The sequence below is a fragment of the Lontra canadensis genome, unplaced genomic scaffold (assembly GCF_010015895.1).
Source record: "Lontra canadensis isolate GAN:19392208 unplaced genomic scaffold, GSC_riverotter_1.0 scaffold50, whole genome shotgun sequence".
Lineage (NCBI taxonomy): Eukaryota > Metazoa > Chordata > Mammalia > Carnivora > Mustelidae > Lontra > Lontra canadensis.
Window position 1 is genome coordinate 7,281,967 of NW_022631044.1, and position 26,778 is coordinate 7,308,744.

Here is a 26,778-nt window from a genome sequence, read left to right on the forward strand (position 1 = left end):
TCAGTTTGGAAGGATTCATTTTAAATAAAGAAGAGTAACTCAACAGCCCTTACACTTCAGGGACGAGAAAGGCATTTTAAAGCTAGTACATTACAGTTAAGTTTCCCCCTTGATTTCAGTGTTAAATGGCTCTTACAAGGGCTTCCTGAAAGTTTCCCACCAGCCAGATTTTAGTCGACAGGTTACATATCTGCTTGAGATGCCTGAAAGAGAAAGAGAAACTTTTTTTTTTTTTTTTTTACAGGCAGAATGCTGCAGAGGAAGAAATGACAATAATCACTGTATTCATTTTAGAACTAAAATGACTCTTGCTCAAATTTCTGAGGCAAGTACAGGGACTCCCTTGTCTTGACATACTTTGATTTTATCCTTTATGTTCTCTTGGCTACATTGAACCAGAAAGTCTGTGAATTAAGTACCACATTTTTTGGCTGTGGGAGAGGAAGTTTCAGAAAAAGTGTGGTTCAGTTGTGGAATCATACATATAGAATGTTAGGCAGTGGCAATCCCACACTGGGCACCAACCCCTCTTCCCTATCATTCCCTGTTCAACTTTCCCAAAGATCTAAGGAAAGATGTACTGTTAAGTCTCTAAGGCAGGTTACATCCCGCCTTTTTTGGGCATTTGCAGGGATCACTGTTGGGAAGGGAGGGAGGGGGACCTATCCGTAACAGTCTCTGTGGGCACTTACTTGGTGCTGTCCAGTTGCTTGAAGATTGAGCACCAAAGGAGCTGGGCAGGAAGAGCCTACAGAGCAGACAGCCTAACAGTGGCCCTATACTGGAGAAGCTTACATATCCAGACAAAGTTTAGGGATAGAGGAGTTTTGCAACTGTTGTCTTGAAGGGGTGGAGGGACTGCCACAAAAGTGCAAGCATGGGGCACCCTAGTCCTCAAGCAGACAGCAAGGGCGAAAGGAAGTCATGGAAGGCACCAGTGAGCCAGCTCACCACAGGAAGACACCCAACCTTCTTCCTGGCAATGATAGCATCTTCCTTTTTCAGTGTCAGGGTCCCCTCCTAGCATCTCATTTACTTCAATAACTCGGTTCAGCAAGCTTCTAAGAAACAGCCAACTGTTAGATGAGCTCTGTACCCTAATTGGGCACTGGGGTCCGAGGATAGATTTTCTCCTCTTGAGCTGCCTACTTACCAGGCTCATCCCCTTTACATCAGTGCTCTTCGGTGCCACTGGCGTGTTGTCAGGAATGAGGGTGCAGCCAGCTAGCATGTCCAGAGAAGCTAAGATAGCATCATACAGGCGATCTGCGTGGCTCTCCAGCTCACTGGGCTGCTTTGAGATCCTCCCGAGGACATCCTTTAACACTAACAAATGAGGTTCAAAGCAATTAGGCCAAAAAACCCTCCCAAAACAAAAACACAACATGTAATTACATTTTCTAAAGAATCACAGAAGGCTACAGCATTTTACTCAGAATAGGAACCAGGCCATAGTTTCAGGATGTCTACGCTTTCTAACAGTGACTCCAGGGACTGCTGCTGCACTGGAGGATCTATGTTAACTTCTGACTGGAGCTGAGAAGAGTTTCACTGGCTCCACTCTGGATTTACATAATTCACAAACAGGCACATAAGCATGGTTCTCTGGTGACTGGTGTTATCTGGCTTTTAGAGTTAAGACACAAGGCACACCCAGATCCTATGAGGCAGACTTACATAAAACAAGATGCCAAGATTAGGACACTGGGTCCTGCTATCAGGTCCTAACAGCTTCTGTTGGCTGGGGAACTGGTACTTAACATGTATACAGCTAGCCTGGTAATGTATTCAGGAACGCTTGTGAACCCTTTTTCGTGGGTCCTCAAGGAAGAGACTTCAAAAGAAAATGATCTGAAAGCAAGCTGACAAGAGGTTAGTGAAGCCAATATTTCCTCCAACAGGCCAAGTGTTCATCTGAGGAAGGGATGGACTAGGTTCAGAGAGCATCACACACAGCAGGCTTGCTTTTCTCTGAAAAACCTTATTTCCTTTGTTAAACACAAAGGCCGCCTTAGCTTCCTGAGCCTTTATCAGCTATGTTAACACTCCCTCCAGTTTCCTGCTACAGCTGCAACATCTGCCAGCAGCGGAAGGGAAAGGGGAAGCTGCCTATCTGCAGAGGATGCAGCACGAGGAGGAACCAGGGCATGCGGCGGTGAAATCAGCCTCTACGGAGGCCAGAGCAGTGAGATGTCGTGTGGGCGGAGGCCAGAGCAGTGTGGTGTCCTGCAGGCGGAGCCCAGGAGTGCGGGTGGCCTGAGGGCAGCAGCTGTTCTCCACTCCACAGTCACCAGATCTTTTTCCTTAGTGTGGAATTCAGAGACCCTTTATTTTTGTTCTGAACTTTTATTTTAGGATGTCAGAATATTTGGTTGGGGCCAAGTAAAAGGAAAGCTGGGAGTGAGAATGCAATCTTTCCCAGCCAGGCTTTTCTGTTTTAATTGAATACAGACATACCGGAGGCCTGGTTCAGCTTCATGCCATCTAGCTGAATGTGGAGTTTGGGTACGAGAAAGGACTAGCAACACGTGCACCGAAGCAGCCGGGCCGACATAAGGCAAAAAAGCCTCTGGGAGGAGGTGGAGGCAGAAACATTTTGGAGGAGGAATGAATTTGGTTCTTGTCCCTGTGGTTCTGCTCGTAGCTGGGGAAGAAAGCTGGCTGTGAAGTTGGGTAGGGGATGTGTGAACTCAGGCTCTACCCATACAGGTATGTACCCTGGAGAGAGTCAAACATGCATACATCTAGCTGGAGCAACTCTGTGAAGGTCAAGGGGAACATGTGGTCTTCACGCAACGCCCAAGTTTCTGGTTAGTCTGAGCAGAAGATGGGAGGAGCAATGTGTCCATCTCAAAGAGCCTTGGGTACATATCTGAAAATCACAGGAACCCCAAATGCCTCTTACTTTGAGACAAGGGAAAGGGGGATGTTCTTTTTCCAGATTAAGCACTGAGAAGTATTGTTGGGTTGGTTTTTGAATGAAGGTCAAAGAACCTATAGCTTTTAAGAGGCCTATTATTATAAGCAGCCTCTGGGCAGAGTTTCCTACTAAGGAGCTCTCTCCCTTCCTGCTCAGGCCCCCACATCTCCAGACACGGCACAGCAGCAGGGCAGTCAGGATCAAGGGGGCTTGAGGCAGGCTGTCCCCACTTGTGTGTTCCAAGGCAGGTTCACAACTCTGAGATGAGTAATAACGCAATTCATCTCAGGCTGACTAAACAGGAGGAAAACCCTGATAGGTCAATTGCTGCAGCGCAGTGTCCGGGCACGGCGTTCCGAACAAGTAGCACAGGAGCCTGAAGGACTGTTTCTGCCCCAATAAAACCCAAAAACCCTAGTGCAGGAACCAAAACAAAGAACTCCCACAATTCACACTGGATAACTGCCCTGCTGAAAAGTCCTTCAGTGGCTCCCCGTCCCAGTGAAACCCCTCTGCCTGTTCTCAGTTCTCAACCCTGGTCATCCATCTTCCAAGGGATATCTGGTAACATCTGGAGGGAGGTAGGGCTGTCCCTACTGGAAAGGAGGTGGAGGCCAGGGATGTTGCTAAACTTCCTGCACTGTGTAGGGCCGCCCTCCTCACACGGCTTGATATGGCCCCAAATGTGGATACTGCCCAGGCTGAGAAACTGCTCTAGGCCACCTCGCTCGCACGCACCCATCTGGTTGGGTCAGCACCACCTCACCGCCTCCCAAGCCCAAGGGTCTGGCCCAGCTTTGCTTCTGTGGTTTGTTTCCAGCAGAAGCCCCACCTCACTCCAAACTGAAGCAGAATATAAAGGGGATCTTTTAGCTCTTTTTAGTCTTACAGGAAATCAGGGGCTGCTTTTGGCAATCTTATCAGTTCTTTGCTTTAGCCTACCATTCTCTGAGCTCATCCTCCATGTCCCATCTGTCCACAGCAAGGGCAACACTGATCATAAATCCTTGCACCCTGCATGCTTAGGTGTACTCTCAAAGTCTGATTTTACATTTTCCTAAATTGGTAAGCCACCCCGCAAAATGAACTTGAGTCTGTCCCCTCTCATCAGCGCACTTCTTCCCTCAGCCCATTCCCTTAGAATGGACTGCTCTCAAATACGGAAACAGATACTTCCTCAGAGCAGAATGCCAGAGAGCAGATAACCAGAGAGGGGTTCAGCCTGTGCTGGGAAAGGAGGGGAACCCCTGAAAGCCCCCTACTGTGAACATCCTATTAAAGAACCAAGGATGACTGGATGAAAACCATCATTCCCATGCAGGTCAGTATCAGGAGAAGGTAAAAAAGAGTGTCCTCCTTGCAGGCTCGACTCCGCCTACCTTTAGGTGACTGGCTTGCTGGGCTGCAGGGACAGTGATGAGGTGAGGGCTGGCGGGCAGCCATCAGCATCTAAGGCAGTGGGTGCCAGGGGGGTGGGGGGGGTGCTTGCACTGCTGGATCCTTACCAGTGACCCTGTGGCCCCTGGACCTGCTGCTGAGAGGGAGTGAGTGCCGGCTCGATTCAAAACTTCAAGCATCTCACCTGGGGTGTTATCCAACAGGCACTGAAGAAGAATCTCCCCCTTCTGTAAGACACTCTCCGTCAGGGACTGGTGTTCATCTATATCTTTCTTGAATTGCTTAAAGCATATCAGAAAAGAAAGAAGTTTTGTTACTATTGTTTGATAAAACTTACTCAAAATGATCCTTTGTGGAGTAGTAGCTCAGTTCCCCTCTAACCTGAAGACAAACCCACCCAATCATCACAATTCCCCAAATAAGCAGTGCATTAGTTTAACTTCACCTACTATGAGCCCAAAGGAAATACTCCATCCTTTTTTCCGTTTACAGTCGGACAAAATAAGAGTTTTCTTCTCCCCGACAGAGTCTGGTTCATGATCAGCTTGGGAGTCCAGGTTTCTTTCTGTTGTATCTCACGGAGTTTTCTTTAAACTCACGAGGCTACAGGATTCTCAAAACACTTCTATTCTAACGAACCTAGTAAGACCCACAAGAGAGGGACCCCCAGCCACTTCTTCCCTCAGTGTCCTACTCTGTGTGGACCTTGGGCCTCGGGAAAGCATCAGGGAAGCTGTGAGTCTCCTAAATAGCTGATTTGTTTTCCCCTTGTGGGTACCAAGCCTTGTAGTTGTTTTTGACGTTCCTCTAGCAGCTAAGATGTGTCAAGTCAAATCCATGACGACCTTTAGTACGGGGTACAGAACTTGGTGGTTCACATTCTGGAATTAGAATCTTAATCTTAGGGGCGCCTGGGTGGCTCAGTGGGTTAAAGCCTCTGCCTTCGGCTCAGGTCATAATCCCAGGGTCCTGGGATTGAGCCCCGCATCAGGCTCTCTGCTCAACAGGGAGCCTGCTTCCTCCTCTCTCTGCCTGCCTCTCTGCCTACTTGGGATCTGTCAAATAAATAAATAAAATCTTAAAAAAAACCTTAATCTTAGATTTAACTATATTCCTATCTTTAGTTTTCCTTTGCCCTAATACCTGTACTTATTATTTTATTCTTTAGTATTTTCTGTAGTTTATATGCTGCCATAAACCCACTGTGTTTATGGGACACAGACAAAGTACATGAGATGGAGTCAGAGTTGACAATATGTGAACACAGAGACATGCCTATATAAGCTATCATCTCAGCAGGGGTCAAGTTAGCTCTCTCACACACATGCGGCATGTGCCAATCTGTGTGGGGAAGGGGGCTGACAGCAGTCCCACTTTGTGACACAGCTGTGTGGGTGACACACAGAGGGCTAGTCTTACTGACTTGTGAGTATAACGCCCAGCTCAGATCTCAGTTTTACCCACAAAGCAAGAAAGCTGCTCTGGCCAGCCTGCACGATGATGGGGAGAAGGACAGAGTGAGGGATAAAATGGAGGGACTGGACTTGTTCTACTTGGCACCTGCCTTGATGAGGATGAAGCTCAGACACTGGGCCCACACTTCTGGGCAACTTCTAGGCAGTTTCCTCCCTCCCCACAGCAGTACTATCCCTGAGCCCCGAAGGAGTGGGCCCTGCTCAGCTCTGCACACACACACGGAAGCTACACATGGAGGACCCTGTACCACTCAACCTTCTCTTTCCTCAAGCATACTCTGGGCAGGGAACTCAGGGCAACCTCTCCACACAGCAGTAAACAGCACTCCCACTGAAGTACAACAGCTGGCCCATTCAGGGAAGGCCTGCCCTTACATTTTAGTTGGTGCCACGTTGGAGGACAAAGGCTCGCGCTCTTGCCAGGGTGTGGGGAGGATGCTGGGGTGTGCTGCTCTGCTAAGGTGTCTCTAAAGGCAATTAATTAGGTGACAGAAATCCAAAGAACTGTCTCAGAAAACCCTTTCTAGACTAGCCTCACGGGCTCAGACCCCACACACTACCTGTGCTCCTTCAAAAGAGGTTAGAAATGCTTGGCCAACCAAACATGCTAGAGGTCCGTGGGTAGTTCAGTCAAGGTTAATGTTATACTTAGGGTAACTGTACAATTTATCATACATCTCAGAACACTTCTGAAAATGAAGGGGGACCTACTGAGAACTATTCCAGAACAGCAGGCACACACTATCACACCAAACACCTACTCTAAAGTCAAATTAACCAGAACTCATAATTAAAGATTTTAAAAATAACAAAACCTTAATGAAAAAGAGGCAAAAAAAAAAAAACCAAACAAACACAAAAAACCCAAACCCAAACACCCCCCAACCCAAAACCAAATACACTGAGAAGCAGGTTCCAATTAGGGTGGTCCAACAGAACTTTCCATGATGATGGAAATGTACTATCTGCACCATTCAGTACGGTAGCCAATACACAAATATGATGCCCGGACACTTAGAATGTAGCTAATATAACTGGAAAATAGGAATCTTTAATTGTACTTAATTTAAATAGCCATATGTGACTAGTGTCTCGTAGTAGTGCAGTTCTACATTTAACCCCGAGACATCTGCAAAATTACATGGCAAATTCCCTTAAGCAGATCTGAGTGAGGATCAATGTATTTTCTCCAAACTCTGCATGGCCTGGGAAATAGCTCCTACATTTTAGTTTCTCAGCAGTAAAAATCCGAAAAGGCCCTCTGATTAGGTTTCAGGTAAAACAGTCAATTGCACCATCACATACCGGGTATCAGTTATTTGAGCTTTTACTTTGTTATCAAGTACTTAGCCACCACTCTGGTGAGTGAACAGCCAGAAGCCAGGACCACATATTACCCGGTAAAGCTGCAGAGAAGACTTGAGACCTGTAAGATTGGACTTCGATGGAATCAAGTGGTCGGTAACGTCCGCTACGTTATACAGCCAGCGGATCAGCTCTTCCAGCTGACAGCAGAATGTCTGTGTAGACAAAAACACAAGTTTGGTATTACTGACCAAACTGCGGTTTACGTGTTCAAGCCAGGGGATTCTGGGAGACAGACTGTGTATCCTTCCTGAGCGTTCCTTCCCTTGAGGAGTCAGTCTCTTCCCTCCTCCCCTGCCTGTCCCCACCCCATGACTCCAGACCTCCGTGAAGGGATTATGGTTTCGGTCTCCCCTCAGCCTTTGTGACACCAAAAATGACAGGCTGAGAAGCCTGCCTTGCACAAGGGGAGAACAGGATCCAGCCCAGAGCAGGCACACCTGCCATGCGAACCGATTCTTGGGTGAGCACCACTGCTAACTTTCTGTCCCTGAGGAAAACAAAATAAATGACTATAATCATGACAAACTGGAACCCATGGCAGGAAACAAGTGAATCAAAACTGTGTGTCCCCGTTTTGCATTTGCCTCAAAGCCTGCGTTCAGTATTTTACCACAGAAGAGGCACATGCTAACATCTGTCCTTCCTCCGTCCCAGGACAAACAGAATCATACATGGACATCACGGGGCTGATTCAAGCCCTCAAGTGCTAGGAAATGTCTGCTGTGCTGGCTCTGGGTCTCGCCACCCGGCCTACTACTGTGCGTGTGCAGTGTCCGTGTGCCCACCCAGGGCCTGAGGTCACGCGTGGACTGTGTGTATGCGGAGAGCCATGTTCCCGAACATCCTTGTGTCAGGGACTCTGCAAAGCCCTCGGCATGAATTATTTCGTGTGATCCACACATCATCCCGAAGAGACAAGGCCCCACACTTCACAAATGAGCAAACTCAAAAGACTGAGCCAAAATTCCAAATATGGCAGTGCCATGATTCAAATTCAGATCTTCCTGATGCTGGCGACCCCGTTCCACAGACTGTGAATTCTACCTCCAGACAGCCCCCAGTCTACGAGAGGTCTGGTGACCAAGATGGCCAGGACACAGTGCCTCCATGACTTCAACTCAGCGGCTCCACCACTTTAATCAAACTGAAGCTCTCAGAAGACCTACAGAAAGAAAACCATTTACCTTCGTTCAGTTCAGTATTTCCTAAGGGCACGTGAGCACGGACATTTCTTGTGCAGAATACCTCTCAATCCTCAGGGTTGAGAGCCCCAGGAAGCAGCCTGGAGTGGTGGTTAAGTCAGGCTCCCACCTCGGGTGGGCAGCTTACCTAACCCCTCACTGCCTTTTCTCCACATGTGAAACGACCACAACAGTCCTTACTGGGCCCAGCTGTGAGAATCCAGTAAGAGAAGGCACAGCACAATGCCTGGCCCGTAAGAAGTGCTCCAGGTTTCTACGTTTGGTTCCATGCACTGGCAGAACACACTCCTCTAGGCAAAGCCCTTTGAACGTTGTTTACCTTCACACACTGCACGAGCGATTCTTTTCCCTGCTCTCCCTTCCCGAGAGGCTGCCCTGTAGCATCTGGGTCCAAGCACGCGCGCTGGTCCCACACAGCTGGCAAGGAAGAGCGTGCTCTCAGCAGTCCGGAGACCCCCAGCACCTGGCTGCTCCCCAGACTGCCGTCCCCTGCAGGGCCCCTTGCCTGGACGAAGGAGTGCAGCAAACAGTGGTTCTGGCCCTCGGGGCCCCTGGGCCCTCTGAAGACAGTCCCCGAAGGAAGCTGGCTTTGGCTCGAGTCTGATGGGAGGGAAGCTGGCCCATCACTGTCTGACGCGTCCAGGGAGGTCTGCCCTTTGGTAGCCCCGGTGGGCAGGGTCACCAAGGTGGGAATGGAACCTAGATGTGAAACCAAACTAGAAACCTGCGTCAGCCGAGTGGGCAGGGCAAGATACTCGTCATCACTTTCTACCTCCTCTTCTGATTTCCATCTGGACTCTGTGCAGGCAGGGTGCCAGACACCATGGCTGGCCCCCTTCTCTCTCTCCATCCTGGGCAAGGGCCACCCTCTGTCCCATGTCATTAGCTGGGGAGATCCCACCTCAAGGTGCCTGCCCACGGGGAGCCAGTCCTTCACACCCCTCAGGGCTGGCTCTCTGCTCTCCCAAGGAGTGTCCCTACGGCCTGGGGCTCTGGGGGTAGATGCGAGTTGGTTACAAGATGCCAGTCCCAGGCTGCCCTGCTTCTGGGGTACTCCAGAGGGCGACCGCATAAGGCTTGGCTCTCTGGGCCTAGAGAATGGCAGGAAAGCCTCTGCTGATGGGCAATTCTGGGAGCCATCAGTGGGGGACTTCAGGGTACTTGCTGGGGAACCAGAAAAGCTATCCAGGTCTACACCTGAGTCCTGCAGGACAGGGTCAGCCAGCGTGTGGCTGTCAAGGTGCTTTGGGAGCTGAGGCTTGGGCCTAAGCGGATATGTATAGTCCAGCAGATCTTCATACTCTTTATTCGGGTTCCAGAGCGGGGAGTGGCGGTCGGGGGAAGGAGGCAGGGAGTCTGGCAGCACACAGGCCCAGTACTCAGCCTGGAAAGAGAGGCGCCTCCTGCCCAGCCCAGGAGCATCAACCCCGGAAGACGCGGGCTGTGGTGACCATTGGAGTCCCGGCCCCACCACAGCAGGGGCCAGCGGGGGGACGACCAGCTGCAAGGAGGAGGAGACCTTGGCAATGGAGCAACCTGGAGGCTCTGCCTTCTCTCGGTGACCCTGGAGACTGCTACCCAGGGAGGAGGCAGAGACGCTGCAGCTGGAGAACTGAGGAGCAGGGGCAGCTTGGCTTGCCAGCGGCCTCCACCTTGGTGGGAAAGGGAAACCTGAGTATTGGGGCTGCTGGCTGAGGTCTAGCGCTCGCGGTGACTCAACCGGGGATGAGTCATCTTCACTATCGGCATCGTGTCCTGAGCAAAGGCCTGTAGCTCTGGAAACACTGAGAGCCTGAGGTAGATCCTCTGAGGCAGAAAGCCTGGTCTCCTCCATCTGCAATGAGAAGAGGGAAAAAAAAAAGCACTCAGGTGAAAATAAGCAAACCAAGTGTCTTTCTCAGAGGAGAGCTGTAGAATTTTCCTTGGGGACCCAGATGATATTCAGGAGAGCTCTCGCAAGCAGAGTCTGCCATCTGATGCGAGAACTGGACAACGCGTGGCAAGTGGCCAGCATGGAAGCTCCACGTGCTCCGGGAAGCCAACCGTGGTCCCCAAACCACTCCTACCCTCCAGTCTTCATGCAAGCAGACAGCAGGCACAGCTTGCGTGGCTGTCATGCTGGGGCACACCACCTAACCACGGAGAAGCATGTCCTGCGCAGCAGAAACCCCTGCCCCGAGATACATCCACACCCAACAGGCAGGGGACCCACCAGCCCCACCTGCTCAGCTCATGCCTCTTATAAACGAACACAGTGAGTCCCTCATCTCAGCCTCTTCAGCTCTGAGTTTCCAGTCTGTTTGATGAAGAACTTGCCCCCGAGGAAGGTAGGACAACCCAATGGTTAGGGGTGTGGGCTTTGGAACCAGACAGACTTATGCCAACCCAACTGCCACCTTCCGGACGGAGGACTCTGGGCTTCCCTTCCCTGGTCTGTCAAATGGTGATAGTAATAGTACCCCTTCCTACTGGAAGAGATTATGCTGAGTGAAATAAGTCAAGCAGAGAGAGTCAAGTATCATATGGTTTCACTTATTTGTGGAGCATGACAAATAACATGGAGGACAAGGGGAGATGGAGAGGAGAAGGGAGTTGAGGGAAATTGGAAGGGGAGGGGAACCATGAGAGACTGTGGACTCTGAAAAACAATCTGAGGGTTCTGAAGGGGCGGGGGGTGGGAGGTTGGGGGATCCAGGTGGTGGGTATTATGGAGGGCACATATTGCATGGAGCACTGGGTGTGGTACAAAAACAATGAATTCTGTTATGCTGAAATTTTTTAAAAAAAGGAAAAAAAAAAAGTACCCCTTCCTCAGGACACGAGGATTAAAGGAACTCAGGTGTGAGAAGCACAGGGTAAGAGCTCAATGAACAACAGGTACCACAATAATAAGTCCATTTGTAGTAAGTTCATGAAACAGCTACTTCCAGGTTTGCTTATTTGTTTCCTGCCTCACCAAATCTCTGACTCACAGGTGCTCTGGGCTTCCCACCACCCCCAGCTCCCAGGCAGATGGGCCCAGCTGCTGTTTCCTCCCAGACAGTCATGATCAGCCCATCCTCACAGGACAGAACCACATGGGGGCAGCCTGCAGCAGCCAAGGCCACAGGGATACTGAAGAGACCAAAGCCAGTCCTGTGGGAGGCCTTGGCAAGCAGAACGTAACAGGATGTCAGAGCTGGGAAGGATATTCATGACCTGGGAAGTATCATTCAGGTCACCTTCCCAATTATACTGAGGGCCTGAAAGATTTGGTGATATGCCTGAAGTCACAAGTCAAGCAGGACTGCTTGCTCCCTATGACTTGACTAGGCAAGGCTTCCCTGCAGTCAGCAAGGTCCAAGAAATTCTTCTTACCCAGGGACAGTGCCGCCCACTACGGGGGCTCCAGGGCGGCTCCAGGGCTCTGCCAAGTTCCCTGGGTCCCAAAGGGATACAGTCTCAGAGCCTCAAGGAGCCCACAGCTCTGGACCCTCCCACCTCAAGTCTCTTCAGGGCCGCCCCCTGCCGAAGAGTTCAGATCACGAAGGCAGAAATAGGACCCAGATCCCTCTGGCCCAGCCCTCTGGGCACTAGGTCTTGGCCAGAGAATCCCCAGTCTTCAGAAGGTCACCAGTCACACTCTTGAGGAATGGGACATGTGTGGACAGAGTCCTCCACTGGCTCCAAGGCCCAACTCTCCAAGTGAGCCTATTAAACAGAAATCATCACACCCAGACCCCCCCCCGCCACCGCCCGCCAATTCCCCATCTTGTACAGGGGCTGGGAAAGCGGGTAAGATGGTAAGAAAATGCTAGAACATAATCCCAAAGGACCACATTAGTTAAACTTACAGTCCCATTTGCCTTATTACCTACCTGGCTTCCCACAGAGTGCAAAAGGTCTCTAGTCCCCGCGCCAGCAGGAGGAGGCAGGCAACCAAGAGCAAGCTGAGCTCTACCAGCCACTGGCTCCCTGCTGCTGGCATTGGCCTGTGGCTGGCAGGATGCAGAGGGGCTAGGGTCAGCCCCATCATAGCAGGCAGGGGCAGACTGCCCCTCTGTTCCCCATACAGGGGAGGCAGGCCCTGCCTCAGCTTCCAGGCACAGTGGTGGCTCCTGCTCCCTGCTCACGAGCCCCACGATGTCCACCTCCTGCTCCCTGCAGCTCCACTGCCCATAAGACGGGGTCTTTGTGTCCACGGATGCTTCCACCTCTGCCTTTTCTTCTCCCAAGGCCATTGAGATGTCCCTAGGTCAGGGTTCCCCTGAAACCTTCAGCTCTCTACAGAATGGGAAAGGAAAAGAAAAAGATATATTCTCTGCATCTGTGTCCAGGAAACCTTGCTTTTTAATGATTAAGACAGACATCTGCAATGAAGGAAACCACCAATAGAAAGAAAAGGTAACCTACTGAATGGGAGAAGATACCTGCAAATCATGTATCCAATAAGGGTTTACTATCCAAATATATAAAGAACTCATATAACTCAACACCAAAAAAAAAAAATCTGATTTTTAAAAATGGGTATAGGGCCTGAACAGACGTTTTTCCAAAAAAGACACACAGATGGGCCAAGAGACACATGAAAAGATGTTCCATATCACTCATCATTAGGGAAATGCAAATCAAAACCACAATGAGAGCTCACCTCACATCTGTCGGAATGGCCAAAATAAAAAAGACAAGACATGGGAAGTGTTGGCGGCAAGGTGAAGAAAAGGGAACCCCACAGAGTGCCGGTAAATTCCCAAAACCGGAGCAGCCGCTATGGTATACAGTACGGAGGCTCCTCAAACAGGCGAACCGGCAGTGCCGTGTGCTCCGGCTCACCTGCTCGTGGACTGTCCCGGGGGGAAAAGGGAAACGGTAATCTGAACAGATCTATGCCACCCTGCTCACCGCAGCACTACTGACCACAGCCAAGATACGGAAACAGCTGAAGAATATAGAAACAAAGAATGAAATCTGGCCATTTCTGACAATACGGATGGATCGAGAGGGTATTAGGCTAAATGAAATAAGTCAGAGAAAGACAAATACCATATGTTTTCATTTACACGTGGAGTCTAAAAATCAAAACAGAGAACAACAAAAAGAAACAGACTCAGAGAGAACAAACTTAGTGGTTGCCGGAGGGGAACGGGTGGAGAATGGGTGAAGTGGGTAACCGGGATTAAGAGGTACAAACTCCCAGTTAGAAAGTCAGTCAGTCACAGGGATATATAAAGTAAACAAGCACAGGGGCGCCTGGGTGGCTCAGTGGGTTAAGCCTCTGCCTTCGGCACAGGTCATGATCTCAGGGTCCTGGGATCAAGCCCCGCATCAGGCTCTCTGCTCGGCGGGGAGCCTGCTTCCTCCTCTCTCTCTGCCTGCGTCTCTGCCTACTTGTGATCTCTCTCTCTCCCCATCAAATAAATAAATAAAATCTTTAAAAAAAAAAAGTAAACAAGCACAGTATGGGGAATATGATCTATAATATTGGAATAACACTGTACGCTGACAGAGACTATACTTAACCACTTACAGTGGTTAGCATTTTGTGACACGTATAACTGTGGACTTATGAAACCAATATGTCAAAAAAAAAAGGGACTTTTTTTGGTCAAGAAAATAAAGAATAAATAGTGTTTATTTATTATTATTTATTATATTTATTATATATTATTTATTATATCCTCCTTCCTCAGAGGAGAACACAGGTCTGGCTTTTCCCTGGCCCTGGAGTTTTCTGAAGGGGACAGACGAGCAGACCATTATGTCCTCTGCTTTTACAAGGCCAGCACCAGCCCCAGCCAGCAGGTGCTCAGGCAGGTGAATGCAGGTCCCAATCAGAAACAAGGCTTACACCCCTCCTTTCGTCTGGGCCCCAGTGGATATGGGGCCTGGCTGGGGCCCTCCCTGTGCCAGGCCAGCCACAGTTCCTTTGCTGCAATGCTCCTGTCAGCAGGCTGCTCTGGCCTGGTTCTGGCCGCTCTGCTCCAGGGAACAGCAGGTCAGGGCTCGGGCGGTGGCTGTGCCTGGGGTGTTCCCACAGTGCCCACTGTGCCCAGCGGAGGGGGAAGGATCCTCTCAAAACACAGAAACCCCACCTCAGGCTGTGAGGCAGGTGGCCAGCTCTCATTCCGAGGATGGCCAGTGACCAGAGAGAAGGCAAGCAGCAACTCTTCTCCCACTAGCTTGGGGAATAATGAACTGGCACCTAAGGGAAGGTGGGGAAATGCAGGTGGGTAACAAGGACAATGGCCACATAGCACGTATGCATGTGGCAGTGACAGTGAGAGAGAGCGAGCCCAGGCCAACGAGCACGCATGCACATGCACGCGTGGGCAAGCAAGCAAGGGAGATCAGGGTGAGCACTTGGTGGGGGAAGAAGGAACAATGTGGGAACTGGACCTGAAAATAACAACCATTCCTTTAAGAGTTGCAAGGATAACAGAGACCCCTTTCCCTGAGCCTAAGGGTACAGGCAACAAGTCCAAGCTGGGAGCACTGGTGTATGGGGCTGGGGCTGGTGGGAGGGAACAGCTCCCGGAGGATTTGCAAGGGGCACAATGGAAGCATAAGTGCCCGGGATTTCAGAGGCCACCCGGAATGCACTGGGCCAACCTCAAAGCTAGAACCTGGACAAAAATAGTCCTGTTTCCGCGGAGACCAGAGGTTGGAGGGAGAGCAAGAGGAGGTGCTGGGAGCAATGGGGAAGCTGAGAAAGTGGGGTTGGCCATGGAAAGGGCTCAGCTTGCACACTGGGAAACTGGGTGGGCACAGCTGCCCCTTGAGAGCGCTCTGTCTGCCTGGGCACATGAGGCTCCAGGTCCAATCGGAGGCGACCCCAGACTAGCACACACACTTCACACAACTCTCTTACTTCTCACAACCACCGGGTGGGGCAGAAGAACAATGTTTTTGGACAGGTAACAGGTAGTTGTAATATAAAATGCACCACAGAAGTCTCCCTCTGCCCTTGTCTCCATCCCTCACTAAAACCAGCTACTGCACATCGGGCGATCCGACAGTGGCCCACACCCGGTGAACACTAAGTGGCAGCAAAGGTCATCAGCATCGTCGGGGGGGGGGGGGGGGGGGCACCGAATCAGTGCCAACATGTCACCTTGCAAGCCAAAAAGGAATCCAACAGAGGGAGAAAAAACAGCCAATGTTTCAGAGAACAAAGGCAGAATATTTACTATTAGATATTACCATAAAAACAGGTGAAGATTCTCAGTAATTTGTGTGTATGTCTCTCACCTCTTGACGAATTTGCAAACAAACACAAAAATCTTTCATTCTTCTCCCTCTTTACATGAAAGCAGCGCACTGTTTTCAGAATGTTTTCTTTCCTTTTTTAAAAAAACAATTATCTCAGAGACCTTTCCTCAGCAATACACAGAGAGAGTTTCCTTTCTTTCAAATCACTGCCCAGCACTGTATTCCGCTGGAAGGCTGCCTTTTGGTTTATTTCACAGGTCCCTTATGGGGGGATGCTGTGGTTACTCCCCATCTTTCCTCACTACAAGCAAGGCAGCCAGGAACCACCACCGACCAGGCAGAAGCGGGCAGAGCACACAGCACCGGCGTCCAGAAGCTCAGTGTCTGAGGGGTGCACCTGCATGTCCTTCGCCTATGTCGCCAAGTGGCCTCTAAGGGTGGCAGCGATTTACAACCCCCCAACCCAGCAGTCTGCGAGCTGGTTTTCCCAAGGGAGGCAGGTCCCTCATCTACCTTCAGAGGGGGAAACCAAGGCTGAGAGAGATTCAAATCCTGGACGCTGTGACTCCAGAACCCAAGCTCTTTATGAAGCATCAAGGGAACAAGTTACAGAGCAGATCAGCACTCGGAGAAGAGGGAAGAGACAGGACAGATGAGCGACCAAGGCCTGCTGAAACAGGTTTCCATGGAGCCACAGCCTCACCTTGTGGCTGTTTAAAAAGCTACACATGGGGCGCCTGGGTGGCTCAGTGGGTTAAGCCTCTGCCTTCAGCTCAGGTCATGATCCCAGAGTCCTGGGATCGAGCCCCACATCGGGCTCTCTGCTTCATGGAGAGCCTGCTTCCTCCTCTCTCTCTGCCTGCCTTTCTGCCTACTTGTGATCTCTGTCAAATAAATAAATAAAATCTTTAAAAAAAAAAATTAAAAAACAAACAAAAATAAATAAATAAAAAGCTACACACAAAAACGTGTGTCAGCCGAGCCCGAGAGCTGAAAGAGCGTCACCTGCAGACCCCAATTTCAACTTCTTGCTCCATTCCTAGAAACTCTCTCAATGGCTACAGTCAGGCCATGATGGGTGGCTAACTCCCCTTCTACCGGCTTTCCCCATCCACTAACGGGTGTGGTCTTGTGACCTAGCAGGAAGATGATGCTGGGACAAGAAAAGGGTGCAAACAAATGATCACTTTGTCTTGATGATGTAATTTTTATGTCTTGTCTGGACTCATTCAAAAAAGAAGGTACCCATTTATCCTGGGGGGTAGGGAGTGGTGAGCTAGAATTATAAGCTTATTCAGGACACATCTCTAGGTAATTTTCAAGTGTGCATACAAACTGGAACTAGGTTAACACTGTCCCCAGAGGCCCTTCAGCAACAGGTTAAGATGGTATGAAATGATGATTTTCATGGAAACAGTGCTTTGGAAAAGGCAGGTTTATCTTCTCAGTGTGGATAAACAGTCTCTTCATAATCTCACTTATTAATCTGCCTGACCAATCATGCCCCTCCAACTACACAAGTTATGGGAAGACAGACACATGTGAAGGAAGAGAATGAAAAGAAGTCCACGAGGGTAGTTCCAAGTTGTATATAAGATGCTACAGAGCACGAAGGATAGAAAAAAGCAGGGAAAACTCCTTGAAGTAGTGACTGCTGAAGGCAAAAAAGCATTTTTAAACTTCACTCTTGATGAAGTGGCCTAGCAAATGCACAAGTCTTAGATTTCTGAGATTCAATCCTGTCTGCCCTTGCCAGGCAGGCATCGGCATTAAGGTCCAGCCCTCATTTCCGTAGGTTCTAGATCTTACACATCATCCCTTCTAACCTTCTGAGGTGAGGATGGAGCTGCGGATTCTGCTTTGAATGAGAAGCAACTTATTCCTCTTCCAATGGACGGCTCCTGATGAATGAAAGGACTTGTGGTGTTGGACCAACACTGCCTCCCAGGCCAATAGCTTTACAGAAGCTATAAATTCTGTGTGGGGCCTTCCTGGTCAGAGATCACAGATCTCAGTGTTCCTACAGGCTAACGGCTCTAGGATGAGCAGAGACCGCCTCTGTAACAGGGAAGTACCGCAAGGTTGAAGTGAGGGCCTGAAGGTCTCGGAGTGCAGAAAACGCACAGTAAATTCCACCCTCCATCTGGAAAATGTCTATACGCACCAGAACTGCCCTGTCCTTGGCCAAACCAAGACACAAGGCACATAAGCTTCAGGATATTCTAGCAACCACCTGGACTTTGCTATTAAAATTCTCTATCAGTCTCCCGCAGAGGCCATATGACCTACCAGATACATATAATTAGGAGTGAGGTAGGGTTGGCATCCGCTTGCCCTACAGTAAAAATATGCTCCCACGTCACCTATGTGGCAACGCTGACTCTGCAGACTGGACACCTGACCCTTCGTGGTATTAGCTGCCCCCGCCTGGTGTAGCCCTGTCACAGCTGCCGGCACTTCCTCCCACTCACTCCTATCCAGGAGGGGGAAAGGAGGGCTGCGTTAGGAGAGAGAGGATATTCCTCTAACTAAACCATTCAGATGGGGGCGCCTGGGTGGTTCAGTGGGTTAAGCCTCTGCCTTCGGCTCAGGTCATGATCTCAGGGTCCTGGGATGGAGTCCCGCATCAGCTCTCCGCACAGCAGGGAGCCTGCTTCCCCCTCTCCGCCTGCCTCTCTGCCTGCTTGTGATCTCTCTCTCTGTGTCAAATAAATAAGTAAATACATCTTTTAAAAACAAATAAATAAATAATAAACTGTTTGGATAGAGGAATGAATGACCAACCAGCAAGCGATCCTCCTCTAATCAAACTGAGCATATCTCCAGGATCTGTTAAATCACCACCTCCATACAAAATAATCTGATTTATACCAACTTTGTCAGGGAAGCTGTGCTGGGGCAAGGCCCATCTCTGTCCCCAAGCACACAGCCAGCCACCTAGACCAGCTACACAGGGCAGGTGTCACTTCACAGAGCAAGCCCTACCACTGCAGAGGCCAAATGCCTCAGACTCCCCAGGTTCTCACAGGAGGCCACAGGTATGGGTGGGGAATGCCATTCACACATAGTGGCGGAATCCGACCAGAGAACCAGACAAAGAGGCTCTTAGTACTGCTCTTTCTCTAAAACATGAAACTGCCCACAAGGAAGAGGGGAGGGGGCGGGGTAGGACCCAACATTGTCAGGTTGCTGGAAAGCTTTGGTGGGGAACGATATTTGTGGGAAAGAACTTAAGGCAGAAGCCAATCCAGGCGTGGGAGGCAGCGTGATAGGGGCTAAATACATATGCAGGGGAAGCTAACAAAAGGGACAGTCACAAGAGGCCAAGGCCTGCCTCAGAGCTGAGTGGGTGCCAGGAATACTGCGGCTGGAAGTTTGAGACTGGGAGGTCAATAGCCAAGAGCAACCGCCATTCTACCTGCTCCCTCCCTGGCTATTGAAGCCCCTAAGTCCCTTAGTCTTCCACATTGACCCTGTCTTTTCCTGTGGGGCAGGTCACCCTGGGTGCTGTGTCCACCTTTTAATTTGAAGGTCAAAGCCAAGTAAAAGGAATAAGCCAAGTAAAAAGGAAGGTCAAAGCCAAGTGAAAAGGAATTAAAGGTTCAAAGCTGCAGCGGGTAGACATGTTTCCCATGGCTTGGTAACGGGCCGATGCCATCCTCAGAAAGCTCCGGCACCAGCAGCCCCTCTCCTTCCCCTCAGGCTACTCCCCTATGTTTTACTTAGAGTCAGAAGGAATCCTCCAGCACCTGGCAAGGAGCCACTGGCTCCCTCTAAATCAATATGGTGGGAAGGCTGTGGCAAGGCTGCTTCTCTTGCTTTCTCACTCACTCACTCACTCACTCACTCACTCACTCACAGGCTGGCTGGCAACTGACTGGGACTACCAGACAGCCTTGCAGGAAGGCGAGTCTTCTAACTCATCAAGCAGGTCTATGAAAGGCCTTTAAAGAGATGCCACTGCCATATCTACAAGGAGTTTGGCTGAGCTTCCGGCCCCCTGTCCACTCAACCACGAGCTCTCTGGTCTCCGTAGCAGATTGTCCCCATCCAACAAAACTCAAAACATGAGGATGCTCAGGACTCGACGTGTTAATAACCATACCATCTGTTCCCACCAAAGAGCAAGGCAGAAAAACAGCTTTCCTGTAACAAAAATCTCTCCTGTTGTCTGAGCAAGCTGGTCCCGGAACCATGGTTGCTGTTCCACAAGCCACTGCTTGTACTACAGTACTCAGTGTTTTCCATGAGGCAGTCAGGTTACATGTACCAAGACCGATAAGAATCTTACTGATAAAAATGCTGCTCACTGTACCAAAGGATCCTCTTTTGGAGAAGGCACCAGAGAATTCTCTGGTCTCCACAACAAAAACAAGTGTTTCACTGAACAGCCAGTTTGTTTTTTACTTGAAAGGTACTGGTGAGGGGCGCCTAGGTGGCTCAGTGGGTTAAGCCGCTGCCTTCGGCTCAGGTCATGATCTCGGAGTCCTGAGATCGAGCCCCACATCGGGCTCTGCTCAGCGGGGAGCCTGTTTCCTCCTCTCTCTCTGCCTGCCTCTCTGCCTGCTTGTGATCTCTCTGTCAAATAAATAAATAAATAAAATCTTTATTAAAAAAAAAAGAAAAGAAAAGAAAAGAAAGGTACTGGTGAAGGTTGTAAAATTTTCCTCTTTGCTTTGACTACTAGGAAACTCAGCAACAAATCTGCAATCCTATCCAAGCAAAAAGCTTACGACAGAAAGGCACTCACCTTTTATACTAATCTTACCCCTGACTTCATCTTACTTTTCTTTCAACCTATCTGCCTCAATTACTTCTATTAAAAACCTTGTTATAGGGGCACCTGGGTGGCTCAGTGGGTTAAGCCCCTGCCTTCGGCTCAGGTCATGATCTCAGGGTCCTGGGATGGAGCCATGCATCGGGGTCTCTGATCGGCAGGAAGCCTGCTTCCCTTCCTCTCTCTCTGCCTGCCTCTCTGCCTACTTGTGATCTCTCTCTGTCAAATAAATAAATAAAATCTTTAAAAAAAAAAAAAAAAACTTGTTATATGGAAAGTATCTTGGAATGATTTCACGAACAGTTTTTTGGAACAAAATATAAGATTGTTAAAAATAGAATAACATAATAAATAAAAAAAGATCATAAATTCAAGACTTTATCTCAAAATCATAAGAAAACAAAACCTGTTTTTAGCAGTACTTCTAAAAACCAAATGCAGGGGTGCCTGGGTGGCCCAGTAAGTGTTCTGCCTTTGGCTCAGGCCATGATCCCAGGGTCTAGGGTAAAGCTCCATGTCAGGCTCTCTGCTCAGTGGGGAGCCTGCTTATCCCCCTTCCCTCTGCTCCTCCTGTTTGTGCTTTCTCTCTCTCAAATATATAAATAAAATATTAAAAAAAAAAAAAAGTAAAAACCAAATGCAGATAGTTATGTTAGCATGTTTCTACTCAAAGTGTGGTCTGAAGACCAGCAACATGGGCATCACCTCAGAGCCTGTTGGGAATGTAGATTCTCCGGCCCTACCAGAGTCTTAGAATCAGAATTTATATTTGAGCAAGATTTCCAAGTGACTGGTAATGTTTCAGAAGCACCAGGTTAGTCAGTAAGCCTGTTTTGGCATACTGGAAAGAACAACTACAGTGGCTTTACAACCATTCACTTTTTTTTGTTTTTTTTTTTTAGATTTTATCTTTAAAAAGTAATCCCTACAGCCAATGTGGGACTTAAACTTACAACCCCAAGATCAAGAGTTGCACGCTCTACAGACTGAGCCAACAGCACACTCCACTGAGTGCCTATCCTATGCCAGGCACACTTGAGAAGGAAATTTATGGTCCTTGCCCTTAAAGTCTTTGCAACAGGACATCAGAGAAAGTTCACACCCTGTAGCAGGTTTTTAATAGCTAATTATAGTATGTCAGATTTGGAAAGGAGACCCCAGAAAGAACCGTATTCCCTAGAAAAGATCCAGGATTCATTATGGCTACATTAAAAACAGAATCAGAAACCAGAATTCTTGTGACAGTTACAAGTGAAAAGGAGAAGGTATTTGTTTTGGAGACTCCAAATGATTTAAGAGAAACTGATGTGTCAAGGGGACCTATAGCTGGAAGGAAATATACAACTTAGCCTGCATCCTGCCCCCAGAAAGTGGTACAGGAAAACCTGGAAGTGAGGCAACATCCCCTATAGGTTCTATCTGCCACCTCTAGGTCAAGCCAACAGGTCTAAAGCCAATGAGAAGACTTCTTCCACTTTACACAATGTCTGTGAATAACTTCAAAGACAGGAGACCGTTTCTTCATGAGAACACAGTTAAGTTATAAGGAGAAAAGCCACTCCAAGTCCATCTCCACAATCTCCGCCTTTCTGGCTGAACCAATGATCCTGAAGATTTATTAGCCACATCAGGCCCCATCTGTTCCTCTGCTCTTACAGGACCATTCTGAGTATCAGACCACACTAATAGTGTATCAGCTATTACTATAATACTTAGCCAAATTATTATCTGGCACTCAATTTATAGTAGGTGGTGAGACTCTAAATGAATAACTGATAATCAATGGAATATGTTCACTGTGGGGGAGTCAGAAGAGGCTTAAGGACTTTGTAAAATCAAGCAACAGATAAGGACTAACAGGTAGAGAGACCCTGAAGGGTCAAGTATACACAGATACTTAACATGAGTAAATCTATTTAAGTATCTGTTTATTTTTATCCTAATAACTGCTAACAGCTCCTGAACATTTTCTTTGAGCCACGAACTATCTAAGCACTTTATATCAATATCTTATTTAATCCTCAGAACCCGTGGACTAGGTACTACTGTAACTCCCATTTTACAGATGAGGAAACTGAAGCATAGAGAAGTTAAATAACTTACCCAGAGTTAGTAACATGACAGATAAAGCCTGATTTAACTTAAAAGCCAGAAGTAATTTGTAAAAATAATTGGCCCAACAAATTATAGGAATGAGGGGGTGCCTGGGTGGCTCAGTGGGTTAAGCCTCTGCCTTCAGCTCAGGTCATGGTCTCGGGGTCCTGGGATCCAGCCTGGCATGAGCCCGGCATCAGCATTGGGCTCTCTGCTCAGCAGGGAGCCTGCTTCCCCCCAATCTCTCTGCCTGCCTCTCTGCCTACTTGTGATCTCTCGCTCTCATTCTCTCTGTCAAATAAATAAATAAATCTTTAAAAAAAAATTAAAGAATGAAAATTTTTGTTTTGTTAAGTTTTGGCTACACTGCTGGTTTTTTTGTTTTGTTTTGGCTTTAGTCACCAAGTGTCTTCTATGTTGCAAGCACTGTGCTAGGAGCTGGGGAAACTACAATGTGATGTTTAAAGCAGAGGCAGTAGAAACTAACCTAAAGACGTGATTAATTAGCTGTGGGGTGGGGGAGAGCTTTAAAAGTTTTTCAGGAGAGGTGAAACAGTTCTTTACTCTTTTCAGTACTGAGTAGCCTAGAATTGATCCAGGTGACGTACAAACGAGGATTAAATGGTGACCTCAACTTCTTTTAACCAAACCCTAGGCAAAATGACCTATAGATTTTGTCATGCATCTTAGCAACATCCTTCCCACCCTAGATCTAGGAGCTGTTAGGGTATTTATGAATACTACCAATCTTCGCGCAGGCCCCATTCCCCACTGAATTCTCAGTGAGGTTCAATCTGCTGTGGCACTGGCAGGTATCCGCTCATTTTTATTACAAACAATACACGGAGCCCAACCAAATAATTACAAAGGACCAGAGCATGTGCCCCTAGGCTGCTAAGAACAGTTCAGGTGATGATGGAAAGGATGGCCCTTCCAGACAAAAAAGCAAGACACTGTACTTTTTCCCCCTCGGCAGCTGCTGCATTCACGGCACCACGAAAGCATCACTCGTCTCCATCTTCCCCGTGGGAATGACCCTGAGCTGGCGAGAGAGGGTCTCCGCGTTAGCACCGACCGCAAGCAGCGCCAGTGCCTGACTCCCGGGGCCACTTGGCCCCCGGCGAGAGCGCAGGGTAAACAGGCCGCGAGGGAAAGTGAGTTCGTCCGCGGCCGGGGCCGACCAGCAGCTCAGCTGCTCGGGAGGAGGATAAGTGGACACGCGCGCCCCCCTCGGCCCGGCCTCCCCGCGCTCAGGCTCTTCCAACCTCGGCCTCTAGCTTCCGCGCCCGGCACTCGTCGTTCCGCCTGCAAAATGGAGGCGAAGGCACGAGGCCCCCCTGCCCCCCCAGGAGCCCTTTGTGCCCTTCCCGGGGGTGGGGGGGACGTGGGGCCCAGCGACGCGCCCTGTTCGTAGACCCGGAGAGGCTGCTGGGCAGGGGGAACGGGCCGTGCGGGCGGGGGTTGCAAAGCCTCGACTTTGAGGCTACCTACCTCGCCTCAAGCCCTCTGAAGGCCCCGACCAGGCCTGCGGCGACAGCACACCGACGCTGCGGCCCCGACACGGGGGTCCCAGGTGAAGACCGCGGCCCTCACGCCCTAGCCCGCTACGCCGGGGGCGGGACCGAGCGCCGGTCACGCCCCTAGGGCACGCCCTCCTCCGCGCGGAGGCATCCTTTGGTGCTGCGCGGCAAGTCCCAGCCCTAAGACGGGAGGCTCGACCAATATACGACCGGTGCCCCCAAAGAGCCCACCCCTCGTGCCGTTCTGGCCTATAGGAGGCCGGATCTTCTTCGGCCGTCAGTCCTCGCCTTCCGCGCTCGCGGCTCACGTTTGTCTGTTTCGGGAGAGCGAGTCCTGCGCGGGCGCTCTCTCCTAGCGTGTAGGTCGCGCGCTGAGTCATGCATTCGTTCATTCATTTTGCGCAGGGCACGCGGTAGCGTTCGAGGAGCGCCCACACGCGGGAGGCGGTCCCACGGCCTTTGCGTATTCGCGTCCGCATTCGCATCTAAACACGCAGGCGTGTGACCGAGGCGCGACTTGGTGCCAACCGGCACAAGCGCAGGAGTGGTTGGGGAGAACTTAAGGGGCGAGGTGGGACCTAAGCAGTCTCGTAAAGGGTGGGAGGCGTGTGGATACATGAGCCGGCAACCGCTTAGAGGCTCTGTGAGCAGCCAGGTCTGATGGGGAATCCGTGGGGGAGTCTGAGGGTGGACGGCTCTGATGCTTGTCCCTTTCCACCATCACCCCCGCCAGCAGTGATACCTAGAAGCCCGTAATGACCCAGCTCTTTAGCGTTTACTGCCCTGCGGAATCCTGAAGCATAGAGAACTACCATTGGGCTGGGTGTGGGGGAGGGGAGTCACAATGTAACTTGTGGTAGACTGGTTCATCCCTTCTGATCTTTTTGCTCAGCAGCATTTTGAGCAGTCTGGGTTACACTGAATGCCGCATTCGTTTATAAAATAGGCCTGTAAAAGTGTGAACCCCAGCTGTGAATAGCGTACACATACCTTCTCGTGGAGCTTGGGGCCTCAGGCAGTTAGGATGTAAAGACTTGGGTTTTCCTGAACCTGTCCTGATAGCTACAGCTTTTGTCTAAACCAAGAGTCACAGCAAAAGCAGAAAGTAGCACACTGATGGGTTTGCACATTGATTTTATTTTTTTTTAAGATTTTATTTATTTATTTATTTGACAGAGATCACAAGTAGGCAGAGAGGCAGGCAGAGAGAGAGGGAAGCAGGCTCCCTGCTGAGCAGAGAGCCCAATATGGGGCGCGATCTCAGAACCCTGAGATCATGACCCGAGCTGAAGGCAGCGGCTTAACCCACTAAGCCACCCCATTTGCTTTTGTTTTTTAATAAAAATTAAATCCCACGAGCACTGCTTGTGAAATAGGGTAGGAGGCATAAGACTTTTATAAAATGAAGAGTAAAGAACAACAAAAAGAAAAACAGAAAATATCCAATTGCTGGAGCCAAGGAGTCAGCCTCATTTGGGGTGAGGAGGCCCAGAGGACTGGCTTTTGGAGATTGGCTGATTAACAGGGATTAACAGCCAGCTTCTTCACACATTTGTTACCTGCCTGATATCAGAAGGCATTTGCCTATGTGACCCTTGGTCTTCACTGAATACACAGAAGACCTTTGGGGGAGTCACCTAACCCCAGGAGCTAAGATTTGGGTCTTTTCCAGCCCAGATACCCTGCTGGACAGAGAACTGGGCCAAGTCCAAATGGGCAACCAGATCAAAAGGAGAAATCAGGACACCAAATCAAAATGAAGGGAACTTCAAAAAACAAAAAACAAAAAATCACGGTCAAATAAATAAGGTCTCAAAAAGCCAAGAATTTATGGGTGGTAGAATTTGAGATAAGCAGACTATGAGCAGTCTGAGCTTAGCAAAAGACCAGTATAATCCACACACTGTGTATCAGGTCCCAGGTTAAATCCCCCACCTTCATCAAGCCCACCCTTATCTCAACCAGACCACCACTACCCCTTCCTTGGAACTCTGCAACATTTGGTGTGTACCTTTACCATGGCCTTTATCATTTTCTACCCTCCCACTGGCTGCTCTCCTTACATGCATTCCACCGAACTCCCTCCCTCCCCATGCCCGGCTGCCCACCATCTGCCTTACTGCCCCCCACCTTTTTGCTTCAGATAAGGTGGCCAACGGGGGACGGGGAAGGGAGGTGGGGGCTGGGCTGTGATGGGGTTGGGGTAAGAGAGGCTCGCTGGGTGCCACTCTGCCTCCTAACCCTGAGTCTCTCCCCCCTCCCCATGTCTGAACCTTTCTCCTTGATGCTAACTGACTGTCCAATTTATTCACCTCTCTCTCTCTCTCCATCTCCTTAGTCTATCTCTCTGCCTCTGCCATCTGTCTTGTTATGTCTTGGTGTCTGTCTCTGTCTCTCATCCCTTCTGTCTCCCTCACCGTCTCTATCCCTGACCCTCTGCTTCACCTCTGTCTCTTGACTTTTCCTGTCTCGATCTCTGTCTCTGTGTTTCTCTTTCTCCATCTCCCGTCCCTCCTGGTCGTTTCTCCCCTACTTCCCTGTCTCTCGGTATCGAGGGTGTTCTGGCTGGTCAGGGCTTTCACTCCCAAGCAATTTAGAAGGTCTAGATTGGCCACTAGCTTGGATGCCCTTGGGATTGGGCTCCTTCCAGTTCATTAGTTTGCCTTTGAGGTGGTAACAGGACAACTTTTGTAAAGAAGCTCCTAAACTGGGGCCTCTGGCAGGCATTTTGAGGCTTCTGGAAGGGGCCAGTGTGGAGAGGAATGCTGCTTTTCTTATATACACTGCCACTGCACTGACAGAAAAAAGACACATGCAGGGGAAGCTGTCTCAGGAA

At 49.6% G+C, this 26,778-nt stretch overlaps 1 protein-coding gene across 4 annotated transcripts; it reads right to left on the bottom strand.

Annotated features, from left to right (window-relative positions):
* Positions 1 to 24,062, bottom strand: CEP68 (centrosomal protein 68). Of its 4 annotated transcripts, none has more exons than XM_032873773.1 (7): positions 23,914 to 24,061; positions 12,434 to 12,626; positions 8,683 to 10,197; positions 7,191 to 7,313; positions 4,503 to 4,599; positions 1,154 to 1,326; positions 1 to 203 (listed from the first exon to the last, which is right to left on the bottom strand). In XM_032873773.1, exons 2-7 carry the CDS (start codon positions 12,581 to 12,583, stop codon positions 183 to 185), a joined length of 2,079 nt encoding a protein of 692 aa, XP_032729664.1. In that variant the 5' UTR covers positions 12,584 to 12,626; positions 23,914 to 24,061; the 3' UTR covers positions 1 to 182. The 4 variants fall into 4 exon arrangements, with proteins under 4 accessions (XP_032729664.1, XP_032729662.1, XP_032729663.1 ...); XM_032873771.1 differs by having other exon boundaries at positions 12,221 to 12,626; XM_032873772.1 differs by lacking the exon at positions 7,191 to 7,313 and having other exon boundaries at positions 12,221 to 12,626.
* Between the last annotated feature and the right edge of the window lie 2,716 nt (positions 24,063 to 26,778).

Bases quoted from the DNA above. Each gene is read 5' to 3' on its own strand.
- CEP68 (XM_032873771.1), bottom strand. From the start codon at position 12,583: ATGGCCTTGGGAGAAGAAAAGGCAGAGGTGGAAGCATCCGTGGACACA. The intron at 7,314-8,682 runs GTAAACAACGTT...TTGTCTACACAG, and splicing joins CGCTCGTGCAGTGTGTGAAG to ACATTCTGCTGTCAGCTGGA. The intron at 204-1,153 runs GTAAGTAGGCAG...TTTCTCTTTCAG, and splicing joins ATGTAAAGGGGATGAGCCTG to GCATCTCAAGCAGATATGTA.